General features: G+C 46.2%; 1 protein-coding gene across 4 annotated transcripts; it reads left to right on the top strand.

Moving 5' to 3' along the window:
- Nucleotides 1-9,573: 9,573 nt before the first annotated feature.
- Nucleotides 9,574-13,287, top strand: Znf688 (zinc finger protein 688). Of its 4 annotated transcripts, XM_045130944.1 has the most exons (4): nucleotides 9,672-9,771; nucleotides 9,880-9,979; nucleotides 10,067-10,180; nucleotides 12,558-13,287. In XM_045130944.1, the coding sequence occupies exons 2-4, from the start codon at nucleotides 9,940-9,942 to the stop codon at nucleotides 13,094-13,096; spliced, it is 693 nt and encodes a 230-aa protein (XP_044986879.1). In that variant the 5' UTR covers nucleotides 9,672-9,771; nucleotides 9,880-9,939; the 3' UTR covers nucleotides 13,097-13,287. The 4 variants fall into 4 exon arrangements, with proteins under 4 accessions (XP_004671126.2, XP_044986877.1, XP_044986879.1 ...); XM_004671069.2 differs by lacking the exon at nucleotides 9,880-9,979 and having other exon boundaries at nucleotides 9,574-9,771; XM_045130943.1 differs by lacking the exon at nucleotides 9,672-9,771 and having other exon boundaries at nucleotides 9,778-9,979.
- Nucleotides 13,288-14,776: the final 1,489 nt, after the last annotated feature.

Below are 14,776 nucleotides of genomic sequence, written 5' to 3'. Positions count from 1 at the left end.
GCTAGTTTTTTGTTTTTCTTGAGAAAGGGTCTCACTCCAGCTCAGTCTGACCTGGAATTTGCTATGGAGTCTCAGGGTGGCCTCTAACTCAGCAATTCTCCTACCTCTGCCTCCTGAGTACTGGGATTAAAAGTGTGTGCCACTATGCCCACTTTACTATAGGTTTTTTTTATTTGTGAGGTGGGGGATGATTGGTTTTTTGAGGTAGGATGTCACACGCACTAGTCCAGGCTGACCTGGAATTCAATATGTTTAAAAAAGGGGTGGGGGGACTGGAGAGATGGCTTAGTGGTTAAGACGCTTGCGGGCAAAGCCAAAGGATCCAGGTTGGATTCCCCAGTACCCACATAAAGCCAGATGCATGCATCTGGAGTTCATTTGTGATGGCTAGAGGCCCTGGCACACCCATTCTCACCCATTCTCTATTGACCTCTTTCTCCCTCTCAAAAAGAAAAAAAGTGTGTGTGGGGGGGATGGTTAAGTGCTTACCTGTGAAGCCTAATAATTAAAAAAAAAAAAAAAAAAAGGGCATGGTGGCACATGCCTTTAATCCCAGCACTTGCACTCGGGAGGCAGAGGTAGGAGGATTGCCATGAGTTCAAGGCCACTCTGAGACTAAATAGTGAATTCCAGGTCAGCCTGGGCTACAGCAAGACCCTACCTCAAAACAAAACAAAACAAAAGCCGGGCGTGGTGGCGCACGCCTTTAATCCCAGCACTTGGGAGGCAGAGGTAGGAGGATCGCTGTGAGTTCAAGGCCACCCTGAGACTCCATAGTGAATTCCAGATCAGCCTGGGCTAGAGTGAGACCCTACCTCGGAAAAAAAAAAAAAAAAAAAAAAACAAAAGGGCTGGAGAGATGGCTTAGCAGTTAAGCGCTTGCCTGTGAAGCCTAAGGATCCCGGTTTGAGGCTCGGTTCCCCAGGTCCCACGTTAGCCAGATGCACAAGGGGGCGCATGTGTCTGAAGTTCGTTTGCAGTAGCTGGAAGTCCTGGCACGCCCATTCTCTCTCTCTCTCTCTCTCCCTCTGTCTTTCTCTCTGTGTCTGTCGCTCTCAAATAAATAAATAAATAATGAACAAAAATATTTTTAAAAAAAAGAGTGAATGAAAGAAAACAAGGCCAAGCATGGTGGTGCACGCATTTAATCCTGGAACTCTGGAGACAGAGGTAAAAAGACTGCTGTGAGTTCAAAGCCGCCCTGAGACTGTATAGTGAATTCCAGGTTAGTCTGGGCTAGAGTGAAACCCTGCCTTGAAAAAAAAAAAAGGTAAAAGGGGGGTGCTGGAGAGATGGCTTAGCAGTTAAGGTGCTTGCCTGCAAAGCCTAAGAACCCAGGTTCAATTCCCCAGTATCCATGTAAACCAGATGCACATGGTGGCACATGTGTCTGAAGTTTGTTTGCTGTGGATAGAGGCCCAGACATGCCCATTCTCTCTCAAATAAATAAATTATGTATTTAGTTTTTTAAAATTTTTGTTTATTTTATTTGTTTGAGAGTGACAGAGAGAGAAAGAGGCAGATAGAGGGAGAGAGAGAGAGAGAGAGAGAGAATGGTTGCTCCAGGGCCTCCAGCCACTGCAAATGAACTCCAGATGCATGCGCCCTCTTGTGCATCTGGCTAACGTGGGTCCTGGGGAATCGAGCCTCGAACCGAGGTCCTTAGGCTTCACAGGCAAGTGCTTAACCGCTAAGCCATCTCTCCAGCCTTATATATAGTTTAAAAGAGAGGGCTGGAGAGATGGCTTATAAGGCTGGAGAGATGGCTTAGCGGTTAAGCGCTTGCCTGTAAAGCCTAAGAACCCAGGTTCCAGGCTCCATTCTGTAGGACCCATGTTAGCCAGATGCAGAAGGGGGTGCATGCATCTGGACTTCATTTGCAGTGGCTGGAGGCCCTGCTATGTGTATTTTCTCTCTCTCTATCTGCCTCTTTCTCTGTCTGTTGCCTTCGCTCTCAAATAAATAATAAAAAATAACAAAAAAATTAAATAAAAGGGAAAGTAAGCGATGCTGCTGTTTTCCCAGGTCAGTTTCTCTCTGGGTTGTGTTCACAACAAACAACCTTGAAGGAATTAATCTCTTCAAACAGGAAAAAGGTATTTAATTCTGAAAGTAGTGAAAGGTATGGCTCTGGACCCTCCAGTGAGTGTGACATAAACCAAAAAAAACTCATAAGCTTAAGTTTTTAAAACAAAGATGACTTTTTGTCAGAGACCATGACCTGGCTGCCCTGGGACAAAAGAAAAAGAACTAGCAGCCCGCGTGTGCTCCTTCCCCAAGAACAAACAGCTGCTCGGAGAAATGTTACAAGATGTTACAATCCCAGAGAAGCCACAGGATGCTCCAGAAGATTACGGCCAGGTGGCCTTATCTCCTCCTTTCCTTGTGCTCCCCTGCTGATCCCCCTGCTTGCTGGTTGATTATAAAAGAGCTAAAAAATCCAACATTAAACGAGATCTTGACAAATCCTCCACTTGGTCTCCTTCTTCTTTCCCGCCCGTTCTTTCAGGTTGCAGCCCTCCTCGACCACCCCATGTTAGATTGGTCCCGCGGGTCGGGGGCAACTTTTATTTGGGTGCAGAATAGTTGTGAACTGGGTCGCAGGTTTACTTAAAAACCAAACAAGTGCTTCATCAAAGGTAAGCACAAAGGTTTTTTTTGTTTGTTTGTTTTTTGTTTTTTTTTTTCGGTTTTCCGAGGTAGGGTTTTCTTCTAGTCCAGGCTGACCTGGAATTCATTATGTTGTCTCAGGGTGGCCTTGAACTCACAGTGATCCTCCTACCTCTGCCTCCCAAGTGCTAGCATTAAAGGCATGCAACACCACGCCTGGCTCCAAAAGTTTATTTTTTAATATTCTTTAAAAAAAAATTTTGTTTGTTTGTTTATTTATTTCTTTGAGAGTGAAAGGCCCAAGAATTCAGAAGCCCAGAAATACTATCACGCTCCAAAGGGAGCGTAAGCGGGCCCCTGCATACCTCAAACTCCAGGCTTTACTCTCTGTTGAAAGCAAGTAAAGAATCCCTCTTCTCATTATATCAGAGCCCACTCCTAATATAAAACTAGGTAAAAAGGGCATGAGATAGCCCTCAAGGATGGGAAATGAATAATGAAGTAAACCACTTATTTGGTTTCTATAAATTGCCTGCACCATAAGCTTTAATAGCCCACACTGTAAGCCTTAGTAGCCCGCACCATAAGCTGTAGCAGCCTGCCTCAGACCACCAAGGTCATAGGAGACTGATACCACACTCTGCTACCCCCACCCAAGGACCTGCGCAAATGCTGACCTCCAAGGTCATAGGAGACTGATACCACACTCTGCTACCCCCACCCAAGGACCTGCGCAAATGCTGACCACCAAGGTCATAGGAGACTGATTGGTCCACGAGGGGCTTGAACAAATTAAACTAATTGGCTTAGAAACTATGGAGTGGCACAAACTGACTGGCTCGCACCCCGCGGGCTCCTGATATTAAAAAAATGATTGGTCTAATGCACAGGCTTTGTTAGAAACCCTGTAAAAACTGTCCCGTTCCTGCATTCGGCGCTCTGCAGTCCTCTACCCCTGTGCGGTGTACGACTGTGGGCCCCAGCGTGCTTGGAATAAAATCCTCTTGCAGTTTGCATCAAGACCGCTTCTCGTGAGTGATTTGGGGTGTCGCCATATCCGGGCAGAGAGTGGGGTCCTCGTTTTGGGGGTCTTACAAGAGCAACAGACAGAGAGAGAGAGAATGGGCGCGCCAGGGCCTCTAGTCACTGCAAAGGAACTCCAGACACATGTGCCCCCCTGGGCATCTGGCCAACGTGGGTCCTTGAGGAATTGAGCCTCAAACCGAGGTCCTTAGGCTTCACAGGCAAGCGCTTAATCACTAAGCCATTTCTCCAGCTCTCCAAAAGGATTTTTAACAAGCATTCTATGTCCAAAATTGAAAAAATATCTTCCCAGTTCCTGCAATCATCTCAACCCATAATTAACCATCTTTCTTATAAGACTATTAAGAAAAACTACACCAACATGAGAAGAGAAAGGAGAGAGAATCTTCTCTTTTCAGATGGCAGTGACCTTGGGATGACTCAGAAGGTATCACAGTGTTGGAAAGAAGTGACTGGAGTACTGAGTAACATCTCAATCACACCTTCCAAGGCTCCGGGTCTAATGCGGAAGAGGTGGCGGAAAGAATGTAAGAGTTAAAGGAAGGGTAGGACTCCTTACAACGTGCTCCTCCAGACACAAAATGGCCTCAATATCCATGACCTCATAGTGCCTGACTCTACCTACACAAGACCATCATAAGAGGAGGAAAAGATCATGACATCAAAATAAAAGAGAGACTGATTGAAATGGGGAGGGGATATGATGGACAATGGAATTTCAAAGGGGAAAGTGGGGGGAGGGAGGGTATTGCCATGGGATACTTTTTATAATCATGGAAAATGTTAATAAAAATTGAGAAAAAAAAAGAATAAACTGGGCTGGAGAGATGAAAAAAAAAAACTACACCAAATTGATTAATCATATTACTGTTAGGTCAGGACAAAATGGGGTCACCAAGAACAGCAGGAGGGTGACAGAGGAGTCATCCACATTTCTCAAGAAATTTTCCAGCCATTATCCCTCCTGTGCCTAACAAGGCACCAAGTCTAGATTTACCCACTATCTCTCACCGGGTTACTTCTGGTCTCACCCTATGGCTAATGTAAAGAACAGAGACTTACTGCCCCAACAAAGAAATTCCTTCCCTTTCTCACCTTTCCCCAACTAAAGAACCTATAAAGCCCACTGTAACTCCAAGCTGACTGACTGCTCCACTCTTGAGAGTCAGTCCTGACAGCTTGTGTCCCCCCCCACCCCCGCCGAATAAAAACTTCCATCTTTGCCTCAGAATGGTCTTTGTGATCTTGGTCACTTCTGATCTTTACAATTATCTACTGACAAAGAAGCAAGTAGTCTGGCTTCAATGAATTATCCATTTTACTATTGGAACTTTGTAGAGAAAAAGCTTTCCTTAGTATTTAGGTCACCAAAAAATCTTTACCTGACAATCAGACTTGCTTTATAATACCAGTATATATACCTTCAGGGTTTTTTTTTAAACATTATCTATTCTATTTATTTATTTGATACAGAGAGAGGGAGAGAGAGATAGAAAGAGAGTGAGGTGCATCAGGGCCTCCAGCCACTGCAAATGAATTCCAGACGCATGTGTCACCTTGTGCATCTGGCTTACATGGGACTTGGAGAATCGAACCTGGGTCCTTAGGATTTGCAGGCATGTGCCTTAACTGCTAAGCCATCTCTCCAGCCCACCTTCAGGTTTTATATAACCCATTGATTTGAGATAGCTCCTATTAATAAACTACATGAAATACACTTTCCATGAATACAGGAAAAACATGACAACCATTTTGGGGATCATCTTTATCAATACCTCTAACACACTTGGAAATGTTTTTATTAGAATTAACTAAGGCAAATTCTGTTTCTATCTTGAGGCAGGCTGGCCTAGAACTTGGGTCAGTTGCCTCCTCCTTTTAAGTAACAGGACATTACAATCTTAAAATACCTGGCAAAGCCAGGCGTGGTGGCACATGCCTTTAATCCCAGCACTTGGGAGGCAGAAGTAGGAGGATCACCATGAGTTCAAGGCCACCCTGAAACTCCATAGTGAATTCCAGGTCAGCCTGGGCTAGAGTGAGACCCTACCTCGAAAAACCAAAAAAAAAAAAAAAATTAAAAAAAAAGTACCTGGCAAATTATGAGTCACCACATCAGAGAGAATTTTGATGTTTTCAATAATCCTCTATGTAAGTTGAAGTTGACCTAGAACATAAACTCAGTAATTATATTTATGAGATCATGTAATAAAATATGGCTTTGTTTACATAAACTTGTAGCTCACCATAGGCTTTAGTTAAATCTGACTTTAAAGACAAAAATCAAAACACCTTTGTGGTGGTTTGAATAGAATAGATGGCCCCAAACATATTCAGTTAATTTGTTTGTAGTTTGCATCTGCAACCACCTGGCTGGAGGCAGTATCACTCACTGTGTGGATCTTAAGGTGTGGTGGTGGGTTTCAGATTTTAATCTAAAGATATGCAAAGTGTGCCTAGCTGGAGTTCCTGAAGGGTGTTATGTGGCTTTTGGCTTTTTAGCTTGCACTTCTCTGTCTCTGCTTGGTCCTGTGAAGGCAGGCCAGTTTCTTCTGCCATTATGAATTCCCCCTGGATCTGTAAGCTTCAATAAATCCCTTCCTCCATAACTGTGCTTGGTCTGGAAGTTCATCTCAGCGAACCTGAATATGTCTGCTACAACCTTGAAATAAATCAAATGCCAACAAAAGCTTTAGGAGGGACCTGTTGGACTATTTGGAGTAATAAAGAAACCAAAAGGTGTTTATAAACAAAGTCTTATTTGCTTAAAGCCCAAACAAAAGAGGAAATATCAGGCACAGTTCAGATTAAAATTATTTACTTACTTTTATCAAGCTATTTAAAATTCACATGGTTTAAAATGTGGTTTTATTTCCCCAGGACCCATGTAGGCCAGATGAACAAGGGGGCACATGTGTCTGGAGTTCGTTTGCAGCGGCTGAAGGCCCTGGCACCCCCATTCCCTCTCTATATCTGCCTCTTCCTCTCTCTAGATCGAATAAAATAAATTTAAAAGGTAAAAATAAAATAAAACAAAATAAAATGTGGAGTCAGGCTATCACATTGGAACTTTGGATTGGAGGTCCTCCTGTCTCAGCTTCCCAAGTAGCTAGGATAATAGGCCTAGCGCATTTTAATGTTCATCTTTTTTTTTTCCCTGAAGATCTTCAAAGTGCTTTTAAATTTTTTTTTTGTTTTATGTTTATTTATTTATTTGAAAGTGACAGAGAAAGAGGCAGAGAGAGAGAGAGAGAATGGGCGTGCCAGGGCCTCCAGCCGCTGCAAATGAACTCCAGACGCGTGGGCCCCCTGTGCATCTGGCTAATGTGGGTCCTGGGGAATCGAGCCTCGGACCGGGGTCCTTAGGCTTCACAAGCAAGCACTTAACCGCTAAGCCATCTCTCCAACCCTTCAAAGTGCTTTTTAACCAGTTTTAAAGGAGATTTTTCAACAGAGTGATTTTGACCCATATCTTCAAAGATGAGGACAAGACAAATGAACACAACACCAAACACAAACATACTAGCAATAACAGCTCTCCTGACATTGCCACGTGACTGCCAAACTGAAATTGAACCAGAAACAGACCTCCATTCCAAATCTCTGAACAGAGCCAGAAAGGTCAAGGGTGCCCCCTTGGCCCCTCATCCTGGTGAATTAATGCTGCATATAGCTTTCCTCTTGGACCCAGAAAAGCATGCAAAACCAGAAAAACAAAAAGAAAAAGAAAAACAAAATGAGTGGAAAAACACCTCCAGAGGTTTCTTAGCCAATAAGGGGGGCGAGGGGACTGGCAGTCCTGGGAAAAATTTCCCCATCAATAGCTTGCTACCAACTCCAAAACCAGGAACATGCAGACGGATAGAGATACGGTTCTCTGGCGGAGATTAGGGTCCTTCCCCAGTTTGGTCGCCCTAGAGTCAGGGAGGAAGTCTTGAAATGTGGATCCAGGAGGAGCCCCCAAGATGTTCTGGGGTTCAGTGTCACACAAATAAGACCATTGACTCACGGAATGTGAGGCCAAGTTTTATTGGGTAGAAAGAAAGAAAAAGAGGGAAGCTGGTGCCCCAGGTCTGTATCCCAGAGTTCAGGATCTCAAGATGCAGCTCTGATCTGTTTGGAGTGTCAGTTTATTTTGTTATTTTTTATTTATTCTTTTTTTTGTTTGTTTGTTTGTTTTTTTGTTTTTCGAGGTAAGGTTTCACTCTAGCGCAGGCTGACCTGGAATTCACTATGGAGTCTCAGGGTGGCCTCGAACTCACAGCGATCCTCCTACCTCTGCCTCCCAAGTGCTGGGATTAAAAGCGTGCGCCACCACGCCCGGCTTTCATTTGGTTTTTTTGAGGTAGAGTTTCACTCTAGCTCAGGCTGACCTGGAATTCACTCTGTAGTCCCAGGGTGGCCTCGAACATATGGTCATATGGTGATACTCCTACCTTAGACTCCCAAGTGCTGGGATTAAAGGAGTGAGCCATCACTCCCGGGCCTAAACATTATTATTATTATTATTATTTTTTTGCTGTTGTTTTGTTTTGTTCAAGGTAGAGTCTCGCTCTAGCCCAGGCTGACTTGGAATTCCCTATGTAGTTTCAGGCTGGCCTCGAACTCCTGGAAATCCTCCTTCCTCTGTCTCCCAAGTGCTGGGATTAATGGCGTGCACCACCACACCCGGCTACTTTCTTAAAACAACTATGTGCATTAATGATTTGATAAAAATTGGTATGCAATTTCAAACCCCCACATTTCAATTTCATTCAGATTAAGCACATTCCTTAGCTGGCAGCTTCAATCCAGAGATTTAAAGAAACAAGGATTCGGGCTAGAGAGATGGCTTAGCGGTTAAGCGCTTGCCTGTGAAGCCTAAGGACTCCGGTTCGAGGCTCGATTCCCCAGGACCCACGTTAGCCAGATGCACAAGCGGGCGCATGTTTTTGGAGTGTGTTAGCAGTGGCTGGAAGCCCTGGGGTGCCCATTCTCTCTCTCTCTCTGTGTCTCTTTCTCTCTGTCACACTCAAATAAATAAATAAAAATGAACAAAAAAAAATTAAAAAAAAAAAAAAAAGAAACCAGGATTCAAGGGTTCTTTATGTCAAGTGTGAGGCTGTGAACGGGTTTCTCCCTGAGATGGCGCACCTAAGGATTTCCAAGAGTGTACTTTCCTCCACAGAAACTGAGGACCAGATTCCACGTTCCATCGGCAGGAGGCGGATACACGTGCCAAGCGTGGAAGCCACAGTCTGCCGCACCACCGCACCACCGATGCCCGGGGCCTCAGAATGCTTTCAAAGGCCCCGCCAGGACACAACCAATCGCCGCCCAGCTTCTCAGCTACAGCCAATCACCGGCCGCTGAGTACTGAGGGCAGAGAGGCCTGTGAAGCTACGGCCCTGCCCATAGTTCTAGAAGGCAAAGGTTCCCTGGGCTTCCCAGCTAGTCCTCCCCCTACACCTGAAGTTATAAAAAAGAAAGAAAAACGAGCCAATGACCCAACCAAACACAAAAGCCTCCTAAAGCCGCCACTATATTTAAGGACAGCAGCAAACGGGATGCTCGAGGTAATAGAAACCCGAAAGGCGACATATTTGATATGCTCAAAAATGGCGTCCTGAAGTACAACCAGTGGCAATTGAAGCCAGGCTGTAGCCATATTTTCTGAAGGCACCTTCCGGCTCCTCTAAGCCGGGCATCTAGGTTCCAGCAGCCGTGCAGTGACCGAGGAGTACTATTTGTTACCATCAGAATCCTCGACTCCCTGGGAGCCAGTCCCTGCTACTTTCGTTCCCCTTCCCCGCAGCGTCGGCGCTGGCCCGGGCTGGGCGTGGCCCGGGCGTCCCTCCCCGCAGACGACCAAAGCTGAAGCCGGGAACAAGCAGGCGGCGGCCCCCGAGACACGGCGGCCGCGGCTCGGCCCCGCAGCCCTGATGGCGCCGCCCCCAGCCGCGCTCCTGGCGCTGAGACCCGAGGAGACCTGGCCGGGTTTCCGGAAGCCTGAGGCCGTGAGCTTCGCGGACGTGGCCGTGTACTTCTCCCCGGAGGAGTGGGGCTGCCTGCGGCCCGCGCAGAGGGCCCTGTACCGGGACGTGATGCGCGAGACCTACGGCCTCCTGGGCGCGCTCGGTGAGGCCCCGAGTCAGAGCCCCTTCACTCCACCGGGGTTCACAGGGGAGATGATGTAGAAGGACCGAGTGCATCGCGAGCCCTAACTCCGCACTTTTCCACCAACAGCATCTTCCACCTCCCATCCCCAGGGCTTCAGGTACCCCCTCGGGAGTCTCCATCCCTCAAATGCTTCATTCAGGCAAGAGCATCACAGACCCTTGTCCAGGTTGAACATAAGTTCTGAGGAGGCGCCTTCACCCTGGCAGGGGGATGCCCTCTTCCTAGGCCAGTCTTGACCCCTGTTCTCTCCCAGGATTCCCGGGCCCCAAACCAGCCCTCATCTCTTGGATGGAACAGGAGAGTGAGGCTTGGAGCCCCGCCGCCCAGGATCCTGAGGAGGGGGAGAGCCTGGGAGGAGCTCGGAGAGGTGAGGGATTGTCCCAGGTTTCCCCACTCGTTGTCTAGGGTTTCCTCCTTAGTAGTTTTCTTTCAGGTTCCTCATTCGCGCATCCTTACAGAAATTAAAGAGGCTATGTATCTTGGATACTACATGACCAAAGAAAGATGACCTAGTACAGAGATTTCACAACTTAGACATGTTGAGAAAAAGCAGGAGAATCTAGAGCCCAAGTCAAAGAACTCTGAGGTTTCTAGGTGTCCCTGTCAGAAAACACACTCTAGGGGTTAGGGGAATGGCTGAGCCCTTTGAAGGTGGTTGCTTGCAAAACCTTCCAGTCCAGGGTTCAGTTCTCTAGCCAGTGGTGTAAAGCCAGATAGGTGTTCATTTGCAGCAGCAAGAGATCCTGGTGTGATCACACACACACACACACACACACACACACACACACACACACACACACGCAGATTAAAAAAAAAACCTAGATCTGGGTGTTGTGGCACATGCCTTTAACCCCAGCATTTGGGAGGCAGAGGTAGGAGGATCACTGAGTTCAAGGCTACCCTGAGACTACATAGTGAATGACAGGTCAGCTTGATCTATAGTGAGAGCCTATCTTGAAAAAAAAAAAAAAAAAACCCCAAAACTACTGATCATTCTCTTACTTTGAGGGACAGCTAAAGTGCCCCTAGGAATGGAAGTAGTTTTCGTTCTACTTTTCATGTTTCTCCAGCAAGGCAAAATGGTTCATGAGAAGATGCCTGGAGATTGACAATTTGGTTCTCTCACCACCCTGAAGCCAAGAAATCTGGAGCATATGTGGTTTCTCCTCTGTAACAATGGTACTGTGAAGAGTATAGGAAGGACACAGAGCACTATTGTTTATTGAGCATGTATTAAGTGATTAACAAGCACCTATTCATTTAATCCTCTCAAAGACCCTGAAGTGAAAAAAACCACTCTGCTCCACTTGACACAGGAGGAAGGAAATTTGAACGGTTCACCCTTCACTAAAGCCTTTGTGTCAACAGTGACCAGTACTTTTTTGGCATTACCTCCTGTAAAAGCACCCTACCAGTAAATATAGTCTATGCAAGTGTTTTTGTTTGTTTATTTTGTATTTTTCTTTTTAAAATATTTTATCTATATATTTATTAGAGAGATAGAAAGAGGCAGAGAGAGAATGAGTATACCAGGGCATCCAGCTGCTGCAAACAAACTCCAGTCTCTTAGCCACTTTGTGCATCTGGCTTAAGTGGGTTCTGGGGAATCAAACCTGGGCCCTTTGGCTTTACAGGCAAGTACCTTAACTCCAACGCCCCCCTTTTGTTTTCAATGTAGGGTCTCGTTGTAGCCCAGACTGACCTGGAATTCACTATGTAGTTTCAGGGTGGCCTTGAACTCATGGCCATCCTCCTACCTGTGCCCTGAGTGCTGGGATTAAAGGTTGTGCATCACCACACCCAGCTCTTTGTTTCTTTCTTTCTTTTTTAGTGTCGCACTGTATATTCTAGCCTGGTCTCAAACTCAGAGCAATCTTCCTGCCTTGGCCTTCTCAAGTGTTGGGGTTACAGGCATGTACCACTGTGCTGGGTGGTACAAAACTGTTTCAAAATATAACTTGGTGGTGCATGCCTTTAATCCCAGCTCTGGGCAGTCTGGAGTAGGAGGATCATTGTGGACTTCAAGGACAGGCTGGTTACAGAGTGAGCTCCAGATCAGTCTGGGCTTGAAAACAAACAAAAAGAGAGTGAAAAAGCCAGGCTTCTTGGTGCATGCCTTTAATCCCAGCACTTGGGAGGCAGAGGTAGGAGGATTGCTAAGAGTTCAAGACCACCCTGAGACTACAGAGTGAATTCCAGGTCTTCCTGGGCTATATTGAGATCCTACTTTGAAAAACCAAAACCAAACAAACAAGGTAAAAGGGGTGGGGGCTGGAGGCTGAACAGATGGCTTAGCGGTTGAAGTGCTTGCTTGCAAAGCCAAAGGACCCAGATTTGGTTCCCCAGGACCCACTAAACCAGATGAGCAAAGTAATACATGCTTTCACAGTTCGTTCACAGTGGCTGGAAGTTCTGGCATGCCCGTTCTCTCTCTCTCCCCCTCTTTATCTATCTCAAATATAAGTAAAATAAAAATTATTTAAAATAGAGGGGCTGACAGTTAAGGGTACTTGCTTGCACAGGCTGCTGGTATGGATTTGATTCCCCAATACCCACATAAAGCCAGATGCACAAAATAGCATGTTTCCAGAGTATTTGCAGTGACTAGAGGCCCTGGTGTGCCCATTCTCTCCTGATATCTCTCTTTCTCTCTCTCTCTCTCCATATATATGTTAAATATGTTTAAAAAGTCTTTTTTAAAAAATGTAAAAAAAAAAAATGCAACGTTATTTCCTGTTTCCCAGGAGACATCCCAACCAGGAAGGAGCAGGAACCCAAGAAAGTGCCAAGAGGGGAAGGACCCACACAATCCCAAAGTCGGGAGGAGATTTCTGGGCAGTTGCAGACCGAACAATTGGTTAAACACAAGACTGAGTTGACTGTCAGCAAGGCCTCAGCAGGAGCACAGACACCCGCCAAAGCTGCCTGGGGCCAGATAACTGGTGCACAGCCCCACGTCCAGGTGTCCAGCGGGGACGCTCAGGCCAGTCAGAGGCGCCACGTGTGTGCGGACTGTGGCCGGCGCTTCACCTACCCTTCGCTGCTGGTCAGCCACCGGCGCATGCACTCGGGCGAGCGGCCCTTCCCCTGCCCCGAGTGCGGCATGCGCTTCAAGAGGAAGTTTGCGGTGGAAGCACACCAGTGGATCCACCGTTCCTGTTCCGGAGGGCGACGTGGCCGCAGGCCCGGGATTCGTGCTGTGCCTCAAGCCCCAGTCCGAGGTGACCGAGACCCACCCGTGCTCTTCCGGCACTACCCAGACATCTTTGAAGAGTGCGGGTGAGCTGAGTGGCAGCCGGCTAAGTGCCAGTGACACTAAGAACCAACAACCCTGAGGGTGGCTCCTGAGTTAGGGACCTGGGAATTGAATCCACTCCATGGGCTTCCTTCCCTCAAGGACCCCATATTTCCGTATTTGTAAACTAAGAAGTGCCTGTAAAGATTTAAATAGATTAAACTTGAGACCTCTCCCCAGTCTTATGTTTTTTGAAAAAATAAAACTGAAGCTGGGCGCAGTGGTACACACCTGTTACTCCAGCATTTGGGAGACTAAGGCAGAAGAATCTTGAGTTCTAGGCCAGCCTGGACCACTTAGGAGACTGTTTTGACAGAATCAGGGAGGGCTGACGGTGTAGCTCCGTGGTAGAACACATGTCCATGCACCGGGCTCCTTCTGGGTTTGATCACCAACACCACAAAAAGAGAATGAAGCACTGAACTTCTCTTTTTTTTTGTTTGCTTGTTTGTTTTTTTGTTTTTTTTGAGGTAAGGTCTCACTCTAGCTCAGGCTGACCTGGAATTCACTATGTAGTCTCAGGGTGGCTTCAAACTCACGATGATCCTCCTACCTCGGCCTCCCAACTGCTGGGATTAAAGGCTTGCGCCACCACACCTGGTGCTGAACTTCTCTTAACATTACCTCATGTACAACTGACACCTGGCAATCAGTTTAGGAAACAGCCACTCCCTGTTTATCTACTTCAGAGGTAAATTCTGAGGGACACTGAGGCCTAGGGGTTAGGCCTAGGTAATGGCATGCCTGGCCCTGGCTTGTTGTCAGAAGCAGAAAGCCCAGCAGGTACATATGTGAAGAGCACAGGTGGGCGTGGCAAACACTGGTATCTAAACCTGCCCCAAAGTACCAGCTGGCAAGGGACATATCCTCCCTGAACCTCAGGGCCCCATTCCTGAAAGGAAGATTAATAATGTCTACCTCAAACAGTTGCTGTGAAGTCTGAAATTTTAGTGAAATAATACATGACCATAAATGTGCAATAAACATTTGTTGAACAAATGAATTATGTCAACATTTTATACTTAGAAAATGTAAAGAAGGGGCTGGGACTTCAGTGGTTAAAGGTGCTTGATCACAAAATCTACCAGGCAGGATTCAATTCAATTTCCCAGCCACCCACATAAAGCTGGACCAAAAAGTAGCATCCTAATCCTAACCCCAAACTGGAAGCAGAACAGCAATTTATTATTATTTTTCTACAGCAGAAAACATGCCTTAAGTATCAATATCTTTATAAGCAGTGAACTTAAGATACCAGAAATGAGACAGTTAAGTGAAACCTTGACTGAGAGTGATTATACATAGCTCAAGAATAAAATAAAACTTGGTCATTGTTGAGTTAAGCAAGCCTAACTTTAACATACATAAGAGACAATATGACAGACACAAGTAATTTTTTCTAATTTTTATTTATTTATTTATTTGAGAGCACGAGAGAGAAAGAGGCAGACACAGAATGACAGCGAGAATGAGAGAGAGAATGGACATGCCAGGGCCTCCAGCCACTGCAAACAAACTCCAGATGCATGTGCCACCTTGTGCATCTGGCTTGTGTGGGTCCTGGGGAATGGAACTAGAGTCCTTTGGCTTTTCAGGCAAGTGCCTTAACTGCTAAGCCATCTCTCCAGCCCCAAAGTAACTTTTTAAATATGTACCTTTTACCATTGA

Source organism: Jaculus jaculus, chromosome 12, assembly GCF_020740685.1.
Source record: "Jaculus jaculus isolate mJacJac1 chromosome 12, mJacJac1.mat.Y.cur, whole genome shotgun sequence".
NCBI lineage: Eukaryota > Metazoa > Chordata > Mammalia > Rodentia > Dipodidae > Jaculus > Jaculus jaculus.
Note: the sequence above shows the minus strand (reverse complement) of the source record. Positions and strands in the feature narration are given on the sequence as shown.